The 15,019-nt window shown below is 40.5% G+C and overlaps 1 protein-coding gene across 1 annotated transcript in view; it reads left to right on the top strand.

Moving 5' to 3' along the window:
* fbln2 (fibulin 2) overlaps nucleotides 1-15,019 on the top strand; it is a 152,809-nt gene that overhangs the window by 45,843 nt on the left and 91,947 nt on the right. The window contains exon 3 of the mRNA XM_074666100.1: nucleotides 14,276-14,399. Within this exon, the coding sequence (XP_074522201.1) occupies nucleotides 14,276-14,399 (124 nt within the window). The remainder of the gene's footprint in view (nucleotides 1-14,275; nucleotides 14,400-15,019) is intronic.

Below are 15,019 nucleotides of genomic sequence, written 5' to 3'. Positions count from 1 at the left end.
AGATGAAGTATTAGGACATAAGCACTCGTACGAGCGCGACCAGATGAAATTTTTACTCGCACACGCTGAAAAAATGCTAACAAGCTAGCCACAACTTCGCTCTTGTCTTCTGCCATTCCTCTCACCGCTCTCACCACTCTGCCCACTGTTAGGACTTCACGAAGGTCTATGCTCTTCTGTTTTTGTCCCGCCCCCCAAAAAATCAAATCGTGATTGGTCAATTTTTCTGTCTCTCTCCAAACCAGAACACGTAGCCTGGCCTTCATGAAGTCCTAACCACTAAACTAGCCAGCAAACCGGGCTCTGATAGAGATAACATGTTTCAAGACAGTAACCCTTTCATTGCTGAAGTGAACTTTGCAGTACACTTAATTTAAAAACTTACATGATGTATTAAATGTATTTTATTCAACTAAATGAGAAATTATATATATAGAGATGATACGTATATCATCCAGATTTGTTTAAGGCCTTCTCTGAAGGCCTAGAAGTCCCTGAAGGTTCCCCACTGCTGTTCTCCAAAAGGGTCACCACACAAAACAAGCATCAGTCTACACTCCTACACATACAATTACATACACAAAGTAAAAACTAGATAGAGAGAGCTTTATTCATCCTAAAATTCATCCCATCAGTTACCTTTTTTCACGGGAAGTTGCTCGTTCTGATGCTCCTTCAGTCTCAAAATCGTGTGGAAACCTTCTTTTTGGCTCTTTGGATAGACCCTCTGTTTTTTTTGTGCTTTCCTTTTATCCATCTGCTTTGCACTCCGTGTATTTGCGGGTCTCCTTAAATGCCTGATTGAAATGACCGTAATTACCACATACTAACTGAAAGAGCAACACCTCAGCTTTCACAAACAGTTTGAATTTTTCCAATTGTGCAAACTGTTCAGGAAAAACAGCCATATAAAGTGCGCTTGCCCATGATAGAAAGGCTACTTCAATGAACCCTGTCACAGCTCAGGTTTTAGTGGTTTAGAACAGATCCTTTACTAAAAGAAAGTGTGCTCTGCTAACACAAAGAGTGACACTGTTTTCTATAGGTAGAAATGGGCAGATAACAGATATTGGCAAACAGAACATCACATTTTCAACAGCAGATCCCAATTATGTGCAGTAGCAGATCGACCGATGGCCGGTGTATGGTGCTCACATCACTTAAATGATGAAAAACTACAAAACTGAGCTTGATTTCCACAAATAAATGTAGACTGCGAAATCTTTGGCTTGAAAATACCAATGTCTTTTAGCTACTAGCTTGGCAGTTTAGTACTCGAGATGCAAAATGCTCCTGGAAGCAAAGCCATTACTGTATAAATGCATGAAAATGTGATTCAGTCATCTCTGATCTACAGACACTTTGCATAGCGGCCCCTGCAGAGGACAAATGCATATGTGAAAGGGTGAATGTGATGTTGTGTAAAGCACTTTAGGTGATTATAGGAACAGAAAAGTGCTTGGAGTGTAAGTCAATTTAACATTTACAGGCTGCTCCTGAGTGCCTACAATTTGAGCTCAAGCAGAGCCACTATAGGCACAAAGAGGGACTGCTCCAGTGTGAGGGCAGAGTTTTGATGGAAACCAGGGAAAGATCAGGCCTCTCTTAAAATGAAATCGATCAACCTGAGTAAGAGTGGAGCGAGAGGTAAACAAACAGCATGTGACCTCTGGAGGAGCGGAGCTGGGGTTAGAGCCGAGTCGGCCCCTGGGTGCTGGAAGCCAAACCTGGCAAGAGACCACTTCAGCTGTGTTTGTTGGGGAGCTGCCAAACCAATCCTGTCACTGTTCAATCTGCTCAAGTCTTTGGTGCTTTGGTGCAAAAGAATTACAAATTTGTTTTTGTGAGTTTGAGACTTCAATCTCTGAGAAAATTTGACCTTACAACTTTTTCATTATACAAGTTTGAAGTAGACACAGCTAAGTTTACTTGATTCCTTTTGGCAAACAGCTGGATAAACTCTTCTGTTTCATGCCCAGTGTTTCCAAATTTGATGTAAAAACAAGAAGGGCCTTAAACCTGCTTAATGAATCAAAGAGTAGCTGAACACATTAGCTCCATGTTTACCATATAATCAGTGCTTTTTTTGTATTAAAGCTGCATGATTTGCATTCAAGAACTTTGGTCTAGCAATCACATTCAGTGCTTATTTCTAAAAGCCTGGCTCTGCTACCATGTGCGTTTTTGGGCCAAGAAACTTATCCGGTCTGAAAAATGAAGCAGAAGTGCTACAAAGTTGTTAATCAAGAATCTGCTTGATGTTGGCTGCAGAAAGAATGGAAGTCACATAAGTCATAAGTCACAACACACCAAAAAAAACAGACTTTTATGGCATTAAAAAACATATTTACAGCCTGGTTAAAAAAAAAAAAAAAAAACAGCCTGGGCCTGAGACACTAATTGTGCCAGGATTGTCTGATTGTCCAATCAGAGACACAGCTCAGCTCATGTGACTGGTGAGCGCCTTTCCATTATGACAAACGGCTTTAATCTGACATCAGATGTGACGGGACAGTTAATATAGATATAAATGTATATGCATTAAAATGTGCCTGACACTCTGGAAACCTGCCTCTGAGGCTTTGTTGACATGTGCGCACATGTGCGTCTGTCACCAAATTACAGCTGCGGAGAGTGCACTCCGCTTTGCATCGAGAATAGACCAGTTTGGAGCTGGCAAGCTTTTAGCGCACTTTCTGCACTGTTTTTGGAAATAAATTGTCACTGTGCCAACATGAACATGCCGACACCTCCCCCTGGTGCGCCGTCAACTCCCCCTGTCAACTCCCCCGCATGAAATTAACGCTGCTCGGGGTGCGCCGGGCTTGCGCCCACTGCGCTGCGTCATGAAATTTGAGCCCACAGTCTCTCCTGTGCAGACTCTGCACAACAACTACCAATGGCAGCACATGTGACGGGAGAATTGTGGCTTCAAAACTGTAAATGGCGGGGCCACGCTGTCCATTCTATACACAGTCTATGGTTATGCTGCGTTTCAGACAACCGCTGACTCGTGTTTTCCCACCTGTAACTTGTGAAAGTGCACTGGAATGGCAGTCAAACTTGTAACTTTTCATTTGTGAACTCTGACCAGATTGATGTACTCTGAGTTATGGAATGTGATGTCACATCACTGCTTTGAAAAATACTAATAATATAGTAATACAATATTATAATCAGTTCATTAATCAATAAAAAAAAACTGTTTTTGATATAACAACAGATATTGTAAAACATAAAGAACTAGAAAAGCAATTTCTGAAGAAATTGCGCTGTGAATGCAGAATGCTGAAGCAGCTTGCGCTGAACTGCTAATGCAGAATGCTGAACATGGATGACTGAAGATATATCTGAAAATGGCTGAATGAAGTCTTAAATAACTCGCGCTGAAATGCTACAGCAGAAGCTGAACATGAATGACTGAAGATGTGTCTGAAAATGGTTGAATAAAGTCATGCAAGGCTTGCACTGAAATGCTAATGCAGAACGCTGAACATGAATGACTGAAGATGTGTCTTAAAATGGTTGAATGAAGTCCTGTAAAAGCTTGCGCTCAACTGCTAATGCAGAATGCTGAATTAGCCTGCCATGAACTCTTGGATGAAAGGAAATAAATGGACAATAAATTGAATGGATGAATGAATTTAAAGTTGAAATGGTTGCGTCTATTCAAAAATTAAAGGAATGAATCCAATTTTAAAGAACATTGATGGAAATAATGACCTGACTGAGGGTAAATGTAAGTCGGCTATCTTAAACCCTGTTAAAATGTAATCCTGTGTGTCCTGTGTGTGAGTTTTTTAACCATGTAAGCCTGTAGGCTGAGGCCCATCTGAAGCCAGATGTTGCCATGGTGATCATTGTTTACCAACTGCCATCAGAGAGCTGGTGGAGTCTGTTGATTCCCAACACATTCCCTTTGAAATCAGGGTGTAAAGGTGCTTGCAATTCTGACAAAAAGAATGATGATGAAGCATGAATCAGTGTAATCTCAAATTGGATTTAAAAGTTTGAATGGCTGAATCAATTCAAGAATTAAAGGAAGGGATTTAAATTTAAAGAAAAAAAATCTAGGAAAACTAGGAGCTGACTCAGGGAAATCAAAGGTTTCCACGGTGACCAGCTCGTTAAGGGCAGCAGGTGCAGGTGCACAACTTTGCCCTTGTTACTGTAATCTTCTGAAGATTTTGTGGCAAAGCAAGAGTCCGAATCTCCTGTCACCTTGCCAAAACCGTGAGGGCTAGAATAAAAATGAACACACCGTAGGAATCCTGAGACCCAGAGGAAGCTGTCTATTTAAATTTCATGCATGAAGGTCAAGAAATGAACCCACGAGAGCGATAGATAGATGAGGGAAATTTGACTGTTCTCTGAGAAAACCCCTCAGGAATTAACATGGAGGTATATGGGGTTTTTTTTTAACTTCTCATGACAGTTGGCCATTTTGTGAAAAAGTGCTCCATCCTTTTGCTTTAAAAACCACTTTGTCAGAAGCAGGACAAGCCCTCCTCCATTTTGACATATAATATGCCTATGTGGAGCAAAAATTGTGACCAGAAGAACAGTTTACCCAGAATTTTTCCAGGTTTCGTTTCCCCCTCTCCCTGCTCTGTCGTTTGAATCTCCCACTCTAAGCCAAAACATTCCGTCCAATACACACCAATGTTAAAACGTCTCGAAGAGCTGAAATGCATCATGACCTTTGAAGGGTCATTGTGAAGAAACTATGAATGCTAGGAAACATTTGAAACCCACTGAATGAAGCCAAAATATAGCTGAATATTTTGAAGTTTGAATGGAGTTTGTAGCTGAATGTATGACTGAATGAGGAGGGTTTGAAGCAGGCTGAAAAAATGTCCTGAAGAGAGGAAATTTTGAAAATTTCGCATTCATCTCTATGGGACCGAAATTTCGTAAATCGTTGAATATCTCGGAAAGTATTCGTGAAAAGTTTCTGAAGAGTCATAGCCCCCTTGTCCCCACTGAAACACACGTTTTGAAGTTTGAACGGTGAAAATCGGTTGAAGTTTATCGGAGTTTTAGCGGAAGAAGAAGGAGAAGAAGAAGAAGAATTTTTTTTGTCACAGACGAACATATGCTGTGAATGCATTGCTGCATTCACAGCAATAAGCTTCTGTTACCTTATGCGCCATTTCCCTTCCTCCGTTTCACTCAGATGAGCAAGTTGCAGGCTCCTTTGATGATTGAAATGATTAAGAATTACATTTACAATGTCTGCTATGTTGGTTAACTTATACCAGAAATCCCTGCGCTCAAATCCAAGTTGTAATTTGCCTGGAACGCTTTCAGGTTGAAACTCGGAGATTTCGACTGGGAAGTTTCCAAGTTACGGGTTGGCCCAGGTACGCATGTTTTATAAATTACATGTGAACTTTGCCGCAAGCTTGTTTCCACACCAAACTCTGCTTCAGTTTCCTCACAAAATGGATCAGTGAGGGCCACAGTGAGGTGTTATATCACAAAGACTCCATAGAACATCAGAGATAAGTAAGCAGTGGCTTTAATACAGTTCTCACTTCTTTCAGAGATTTTTAGGCATATCGTATTTCTTCAGGAAACATTTCATTTTGGTCTAAATGAAAGTCAAAATTCTTTATTGAAATTGTTCTTCATTCACCAGTAGAACAGCAGCCTCAGATCAGCGGTACCTGGAGTAGTGAAGGCTGTTCCTGCCTCCCCGCTGCACTGTGTTCAGTGAACAACTCAGACAGCCTCCTCTCCTCGTGCAGAGGGAGTACGTCAGTTCCACTCTGCTGGTTTATTTGTGAAGGAGGCAGATTGATTAATGACCGTCACTACGTCTTTCAAGGTGAGAGGAGCTTGTGGCCATGCCAGAGCAGTGGAAGTGGAGGCATTTAGCATCCTCACATTGTTCTGAGCCATTACCCGCTCTGGCCTGCTTGTATTATTACATCGTAAAAGCGACACTCCCAAAATGGCTTCAGTGCTCTGTCGGTCCATTGGTAGTGACTGCACAAATAAACACATTCAGAAAGAAAACACTCAGAGGCCAGGGGGAGAATTCATCACGTTTTACATCCATAAGACTATGACAGAAACAAAAGTTGTTTTATTTTCTTTATTAATGGTGGATATACACTCGTATATATGATATATATGTGGAGATTATTTTGTTTCCACAGAAATACTCTATAGCAGCAGGGCTTGATCCTCTGGGTGTCTACCTATGTTTTAACACTCATATACTTTTTTTGTTCCTAAATTTGAGTAATTTGAATAATTAATTATAATTTGGTTCTTTTTTTTTAATCCAATAACACGATGATTCTAATGTTTACATTCTCATTTTGGCATTGCTCAGTCCCAACACTTCAGAATAGAATAGAATAGAATAGAATAGATAGAATAGAATAGAATAGAATAGAATGGAATTAGTTCCTAAAGGGAAATTCAGAGTCACGTTTGTGTCTGGTGTTAGCACAGTTAGCCAAATCTCTGTGAGTAGCATGATGCTACTCTACTCTCTGGCATTCCTTCTGGTGCTGGGTTGGCATGACTAGCTTATCAAGCTAATTGTTGTCCTAGCTCTCACCGCAACACCAGCACTTCATCCTTACCTCCTTCTCCTAAGGTAAACATCGGGCCTAGCGCTGGTTAGCAATGTGATGTTACAAGCTGCTAACAGCGTATCTCATATGTAAACAATGTGACCATGGTCCCATGCAGGGTCACTAGACAGACACAGAAAAAAAAACACTTAAAAACACTTCTGCAGATGCAACCAGCTTGGTTTCAATGACCAATATATGAGCCCAAAAAAAAAAAAAATCCAGACTCCAGTGTACAAAGATGATGAAAAAGAGGAGTAAAAAATTTAGAAAAAGGGACAAGGAAGAGAAAGCTTCTGCAACAGGCAGCCACTCCAGCAGTGCCCAATCAATCTTTGATCAACCTTGTTCTTGCAGCAGCAAGAAATGAAATTTAATTTAAAAGAAAAGTAACACGATTCAGTTGGACCATCTCAAACTATTTCTTCAATTGGTCACACCTGAAAAAATTAAGTGATTTGAAATGAAGTTAGTAAGTTCAATCAACACAATTGATTAAGTCAAATGAACTTTAAAAGTTGATTGTTCTCAAATCAACATTTTGCATCAGTCCAACTTTTCAAGGTTTTCAGTTGTTTCAACTCAGTAATTTGCAAAACCTCGAAGTAAAATCTGACGAGCTCTTTTTATACTTTATTGCACTGTAAAAATGTGACAAATTGAGCTTACTTGAAAGAATCTAGAAAAATAATAGCACTAAAAAAGTTAGTGAATATGATTGATAGTCTTAAGTTGAGTTTATTTTATGTCTACTTGTAAAGTTTACTTTACAGCCTATTGTATTGACTTATTTCAAACCATAAGTGAGGAGAGAATGCAGCAGATATTAGACATGCAATGTTGGTGGAACGTTGCCCCAACCAAGGTGGCTGCCACATAGGCATGTCACGGTGCGGTGACCTATCTATGATGCGTTCCATTTACATTGAAACTAGGCTATGGGGAGTGGGAATGGTGTCATCACTAAGTTCAGCGTTCAAGTTGCCAACTCATAAAAACTTGCCACAACAGCAAAATTTCTGTATAGAAACATCAAGTAATATATTTATAAGGCTGATTTATTGCAACACTAGTCAGAAATGCTAAAATAAAGGGAGTATAACAGGAGATTAAGTACTGTTTACACCGAGGCAGCCATCTTTGATCATCAACTCGGGGGTGGTATAGTTTCGCCAACTTCCCAGTAGGAAATTCCGACTTCAGGGGGCATTCCTGTTGAAATTGCCCACTCAGAACGTGTTAATCCCGAGTTCCGGAGACAAATGTAATGCACCCCTTGTCTACTGTATATCTATGATGCGTGTAAGTGCTCATGGGAAGTGGAGTCTTTGTCAATGAAAATCACCACTGGTTCCGTGGTGAAAACAGATAGTTTTCACACTGTCTTTAAAAAGGTATTCATATGTTTAAAAGCACTTCAGATATTTGAAAAAAAAGAAAACTTTATTTGGGGGGCTGATCATTTTGACCTCAGTTGTGCATCTGGACAGCCACATATCAGAGTGATGAATCAGCAGAGCTGTACACACTCCCCCCATTAACACCACAGCCATCTAAACTCCAGACACATCAGCAGTTACAGTAATAAATCATTTCACATGGATGTTGTTATACTTCCTCAGGCAGCACAGATGTGTCTGACACGTGTCTCTGTGTGGTGTGAGAGCAGCTTGTGTTTGCCCAGACAGAGTAATGACAGGCGAGCAGTGTGAGGCCGTACTAATCAGTCCAGACCAACCCCATGGGGGCTCTTAAAGTGGACGGATGTCTTTTATTTTCAGTCTATCTGGACCTTTTAAGAACGGGTCAGAGAGGCTTTGCTGCCATGCTGGTAACCATGTGGACTCTTTCAACAATACCTTCACAGACGTGTTGTTGACTTTGCTGAAGACACTCGTTGCTATTATTTTGGGATAATTAGGTTCCTCCTGAGTGTTAAACTGCATCTAACCCTCTGGCTGAAGCACATGTTCGACCTTTGGCAAGAACCCAAGAAAGGTAGTTCACATACCAGCGGGGACTGACGGTGTGTCCAACCTGAAGTACAGCTTGTCTTCCTGTGGATGTGACCAGACTTTTTCATTCTTTTATATTTATTCACAAGTCCTCAGGGCTGCTCAAATAAGCAAAGAAAACATACCTGAAGTCAGACCCGGGGCCTTGATGGGATTGGAAACAGATCCATGCATTGAATTAATAAAACATGGGTACGTAAGACTGACATAAAAGTATTTGAGAAGAAAGCACAGAGACGTGAGTTCTGCAATGATAAGGCTTTACATATTGAAACGTTTGTTGGGGGGTCGACTTAAAAGTTGCTTTTTCTTTCAAACATCTTCTCTTTTCTCCTCTCAACTTGACACAGTTTTCTGAAGACAGTGCTCATAAATAATGCACAGGCTGCCTTTGCTTTAAGTGATTGTTTACTGATCTTTAAAGCAGACTGAGCAGAGAGTGAGTGGACGAAAAGAAGAAGAAGAAGAAGTTTCAAATGGGAGCTCAAAGCTGAGCTATTTCAGGCATTCCTGGCTCCAAAGTTCCTTTTTATCTGAATAAAACGGCAGAATAGGATTAGCAAAGTTCATACATATTACATTTGCACTGGATACAATGGGTTTTACTTTGAGGAAATATTGCATGCATGAGACAGCTAAATCTAATCACAGTGCTTTACTTCCCACTGATGTGGCTGCTTTTAATTACAATAAAGTTTCAACTGTAACTGTCAGTGAAGTCAAATGAAACCCCCCCAAAAATGAGAGAATTCACCTTTTTTTAACGACTTTTTAGATTAATTACACTTCATCAACTCAAAGTCTTGATTCTACAGCCTGGCTGTAAGACGTATGCTCACGTTCAGTGCTGTACAGAAGCCAAAGGAGGGTCATGAGTTGAAAACAAAAGCTCTTTGATGACAGCTTTTTCTAAAAAGGGCACAGTGTGTGTGTGTGTGTGTGTGTGTGTGTGTGTGTGTGTGTGTGTGTGTGTGTGTTGAAGCGTTAAACCTGATAGGTGTGCGAAAGCAGCAGGGTGGGACCGCTTTGGGTCTGACGTGGAAGCAATGGAGGGGCTGATGAGCTCCTGGCGCTCCGTAGAGCCACACAGCAGCAGCAGCAGCATCAGCAGCTTCCTCACAGCGTGTTCACCCACAGAAAGAGCTCCACGCAGAGCAGCTGGGCTCAGTGCAGCACACTCACTCAGCAGTCGGGGGGCCTTTCAGGCTTGGTGGGGCCCACAGCGTGGTTAAGAATGGCAGTGATCACTGTGACGGCTGCCGCGTCAGAGGCCTCATGACGTCGGTGAGGTTTCCTGTAAAACAGCTAATTGGAAGCAAAGAAAGGTCTCTGATTTTTGGCTTATACAGCAGCTGAGCTGTGGTTTAGAAATATGAGATGCATTCATTCACTCACAGGAGTTTAATTGATCCTGATTTAGCACATGTTTTTACGATCATATCTCTGAGTGTTTTTTTCTCAGCAGGAGAGGAAGGCGTTTAATTTTGAATAGGAGCTGCATCAGGAGTTTTAATCAAGCAGGGACCTCTGGCTGCCAGAAACTGTAGTTTATCGAGTGTCCACTTGAAGCAGGAAAACCACTCACATATGCAAGAAAAAGTGTGTAAATGTTTGGGAAAGACCTGGATCTCTGCATAAACTGGTTTCACCTTAACCAAATGTTTCCTGTAGTTGTAGATCAGACCTGCACACTGAGGAGGAACTTTGGACCATTCCCCTTTAAAAAGCTTAACAATAGGAGTGTAACGGTACACAAATATCACAGTTCGGTAGGTACCTTGGTTTTAGGGTCACGGTTCAGTACATTTTCGGTACAGTATGGAACAACGCAAAACCATTTGTTTGTTTAGCATGTTTATTAAACCAAAAACTTGCCGTTATACAGCGAGGGGGGAGGCTTTTCAAGCTCCTGTTGGTCGTTAGCAGCAGCCACGATGCACAATTCAGACACAAGCTCCTGTGGCTACGGAAGCTCTTTGATATTCATCTTCTGATTGGCTCACCGTGAGATGTCATGTCCACATGATATGCACATGATCGCAAAGCACGAATCACAGACCACTTTCTTCATGAATATTAAAACACCTTCCCTGCTCAGCCAATCATAGATGAGTACTCACGTGAATATTAAATAACCATGTGCAGTGGCTAAGGTAAACTTACTGTACTCGTTCGAATACAGCACTGTACCGAACCAAACGGCCTTATGGAGCGGTTCGGTACGGATACGTGTACCGTTACACCCCTACTTAACAATATTCTTGGGATGTCTGTTGTGAATCACTCTTGAAGCCATGCTCCAGCATCTTGAGGAAATTAAAACAGTTGAGATCATTTCACCAAATAGAGGTGCCCACCAACTTCTGTTGAGTTATTGATGACAAGGATTTTATACTTTATTTTAATGTAACACTATGGAGGAATCAGGTTAACTAAGGTCATCAAAATGCAAAGAAAAAGGGAGTCTTTACCCAACTTTGAAGGCAATGCTCTCAATTTTATTTTGTATTTTTCGACTTCATATCCTGGCGTCACTTCCTTCTGATTGTGGATCTCAGTATAGAGCCTTTTTGGTTTCCTTTCATGAACTCCATTCTTGTTTTGTGATTTTTTTTTTAACTATAGTAGATTCATCAACAGAGATGTTAGCGTGAACCAGAGGTTTGTCTGAGGGCCAATTCCAATTCTCATTCCTACCCCTTCCCCTTTGTCTTACCCCTTCGTCTACCTCTTCCCTGTGGTTTTCTGCTTGAAGGGCCAAGAGGAAGTGGTTAAAAGAAAAAAATATCTCTTAAAAACAAAACGCCACTCGACCCCCCGCTACGTCTTCACCCCTAGACGCTCGCTGGCTGTTGTTGGCAGAGCGACTGTTAATTCACTTCACCAAACCAAACACATTTTTACAAACTAAGGTAAACCAATGTCAGATGTTGGGACAGCTAAGCCATGAAAAGCAAACATTAAGCTAACATTCATCTTTCATAGCTTGTGTAGCTCCTGAATCTTATCTGTCCAACCACTAGGGATGTCCCGATATTACATTTTCACTCCCGATACGATACAGATACTGCAGTATTGAGTATTGGCCGATACAGATATTAATCCAATACAATATCAGCATTAAACATGCATACTTTTATTACTTATTTTGTAGTATGTCTTTCATGTTAGAAAAGGCTTGATTAAGTGATATTATTCAAACAAAGAACAGTAGTCAGCAACAGTAGGTATGAGGAAAAACTGACCCGTTTATTATTAACCAACGGGCAACAGAAACTGCTTATATCGGGGATTTTAGATGCATTCCGCTACGATACCAATACTTGTTTTTTGGCTGATATCGGACCGATATCCGATATCAATATCAGACTGGGACACCTCTACCAACCACTCATGAAAAGCAGCCCACCCCAGTGAAGTCTGTCTGCTGCAAACCTGTTACTCTGGTCTGACATGGGTGTAGGGGGTAATTAGGTGTAGTTGTAGCTATAGTAGTGTCAGGTAGATTGCTGTAACGAGTGATTTCAAAATAAAACCAACCATTCAAAATATGGCTAATATTGACATTGAGTAGAAAAGGATTGGATATCTGATAAAACATATGGAAATCATGGGAAATTTCTCATACCGTATGGTTTCAAGTGAGGTCTTGGTTTGTCTTCATTTCAAGGGCTGTGTGGACCTTCACCTTGATCTTGGAGAATTGGGACACCCCTTCAATACACATGCATGCGCAAAACAACAAAAACAAGAGCTAAGGTATAGGACTTGGATTGACCCAAAGTCTTTCTCTGACACACTGGGATTCTTCCTCAACTGACTGAACCTTCTGCACTGTGTTAGTTATCGATGGAAAGTAGCAACTGTGCTGAACTTTCTCCATTCATAGACAGTTTATCTGATCATGGACTGAGGACATCAAGGCTTTAGAGATACTTTGTAACCCTTCATCTTTATACTAGTCAACAATCTCATCAGTTTACCATTTCCAGCATGGCTTCTCATAACAATGGGTATTAAAAACAGATGAGTGACGTAACAGATTCTGTCTATTTTTTATCCATTCTATAGTTTTGATGTGGTTTTTTTCTTTTTACTTAATTATTTAGCTGATGCATTATTAAGGACAACTGCATGAAAATAAAAATAAAACTTCATTAGGTTTAGTTCCAGTAATGCACAGTGTCTTGCACAATTTAGTCTTCCATGTATTGTTACATTTCACTGAACAGAGAAATAGAAGAAAAAAAAATCTTTATTTTTTTATTTTTTGTCACTGATATTAAACACTGCTTATTTATTTATTTATTTATTTAGTATGTTAATGCCATTCATGATTCTAAACTCAAAAACAAAGCTGTTACTGCTGTTCTCTGCTCTGACCCCCAGATTTTTCTTTCATTACAGGAAACAGCAAAATGTCTCCTCAAGTTTCTGTGTGTTTGTTTGTTTGTTTGTTTGTTTGTTTGTTTGTTTTACATTGGTGCCATGTATGATGCATATTAAGATCAGGGATTGCAGGTTTTGTTTCCCCATGCACTTTGCAGCACATCTTCTGAGGGATTCAGTGGGTTTTTTGCTAAGTGCACTGACCTCCGCGGTGCACACTGAAAGATTTTAATCAGATTTGGTTCATCTGTCATCCTAAGTGTGGATCCTGACAACTGTGTTAGTATTCAGCATCACCAGCAAGAGAGAGATTCAAATCTCCCCTGTTAAATATCTCATTAACCAAATGGAATGGCACCAAATTTAATACAGATAGTCAGACTGTCTGACAAAGAATCCTAATGACTGAAGATAACCCTCTGACTTTCTCTGAAGAGCACCATGAGCTCCACAAATTGAGTTCAAGATGTATTCCTGGTGCAGGGGATTCAGACTTATTTCTGAACGATCCTTAATTTGAGAATTTTTTTGCCTTTAGTTTTAGCCACATCAACACTTTGAGTAATAACTTGAATACTATTCACTCATTTCTACAAGCCTGTACTTACAGCATTAAGTACAACTGTTGGAAAGCTAACATGCTAAATCAATAAACAAAACTTTGGCACATTCAGTTTTTAATCCGTTAACTGAGAGCTCTCTGAATGAGTTCATTCTCAATCCAAAGCTAAACGCTCTGACACATCTGATCAGTTATTGTGTCCGCAGCTGAACAAAGAGTTCATATTTATCCCAGCTGTCGGTGTAGATGGTTTTTGCAGGATTTGATTTGAACATATATTTTCTGAACCCCCCACACTTCAAATCCTTCCCTCCACGTTGTAGCTGGATTGTAGCTTCAGCCAAACTATTTGTTCATGTCAGCGTCAATTTGCCACTCGTCTCGTTCAAAGCCCGTATCTGCTATTCCACTTATTTACTTAAACTCTGACTCTCCCCAGACCTGAGTGAAAAAGTTTCCAATCATTAAATGGGCTACTGTAACGTGACTTCACTTCTTTATTCAGCTGTAGAAATGTTAAAGGCGCCTCTGAGACCGGGTGCAGTCTACCATATGGTTCAGTCATATGTTTCTGTCAGAGCGCTCACTGTATTCACCGCACTCCTCAGGCTTCTGTCTGTTCCATGTAGTCCAACTGTACGGGCTCAAAGGATTTAGTGCAGAACTGTTTTAATCCCAGCAGTCTGATGTATGCATACCTTCATGTCTCTGTGCTGCAGGTCCAGGTTTCTCTGCTGAAGACCTGCTGCAGAGCTGCTGCGCTGCGGGCCAGAAGTGGGCCTCAGAGAACCATCACTGCAATAACATACCAGTTCTCAACAATGACAGGCATTCTGTGTGCAGGTGAGTGACCTTTTCTGAGGCAAAAGATCAAAGCTTTAGATTAAAATTCTTCTGGAAGCTTCACTCATTGAAGAATATCAGTGAAAACATTGTTTAAGAGAAGGGATGCTCCATATTGGCTTTCCTGTCAATATCCGGCACTCCAGTATTGTCTAACTCTCAATTTCTGATGCCGATATCACCTAATACTCATATATGCAAGCTTTTTACACCAAAACTATGAGGTAACAATACAATTACTATTCTGGAATAATCACATTATGCCTAATTTCACTGTGATGCCCCACTGGATGCAAACATAGCTGCAACACAGCTTTCCAAATGTACACACTGTCTGTGCAAAATAAGAGAACAACTTCACCTAAGGTTATGTGGAAAAGTGCATTTTATTATCTTTTTAGAGTTTCTAAAGAGAAACATTTTGTCTCAAACACTATAGACCAAATCACAACAAGGGAGATGCATCTTCAGTCCAGAGTGGTAAACATAGTCCTCTTTTATTCTAAGTTCAGTGAATAAGTAGCTGGCCACAACTTGGCAAATAATCCAATCATCAAATTATTAACTGGGCTCAAGAGTTTTTGCAAGAGTGACAAAATGGTGAAAATAAAAACAAGAAA

This window comes from Halichoeres trimaculatus, unplaced genomic scaffold (assembly GCF_033239565.1).
Source record: "Halichoeres trimaculatus isolate MK-OKI-2021-1 unplaced genomic scaffold, fHalTri1.1 fHalTri1_scaffold_1, whole genome shotgun sequence".
Taxonomy (NCBI): Eukaryota; Metazoa; Chordata; class Actinopteri; order Labriformes; family Labridae; genus Halichoeres; species Halichoeres trimaculatus.
The sequence above is the reverse complement of the archived record's forward strand: the minus strand, read 5'-3'. Positions and strand labels throughout refer to the sequence as shown.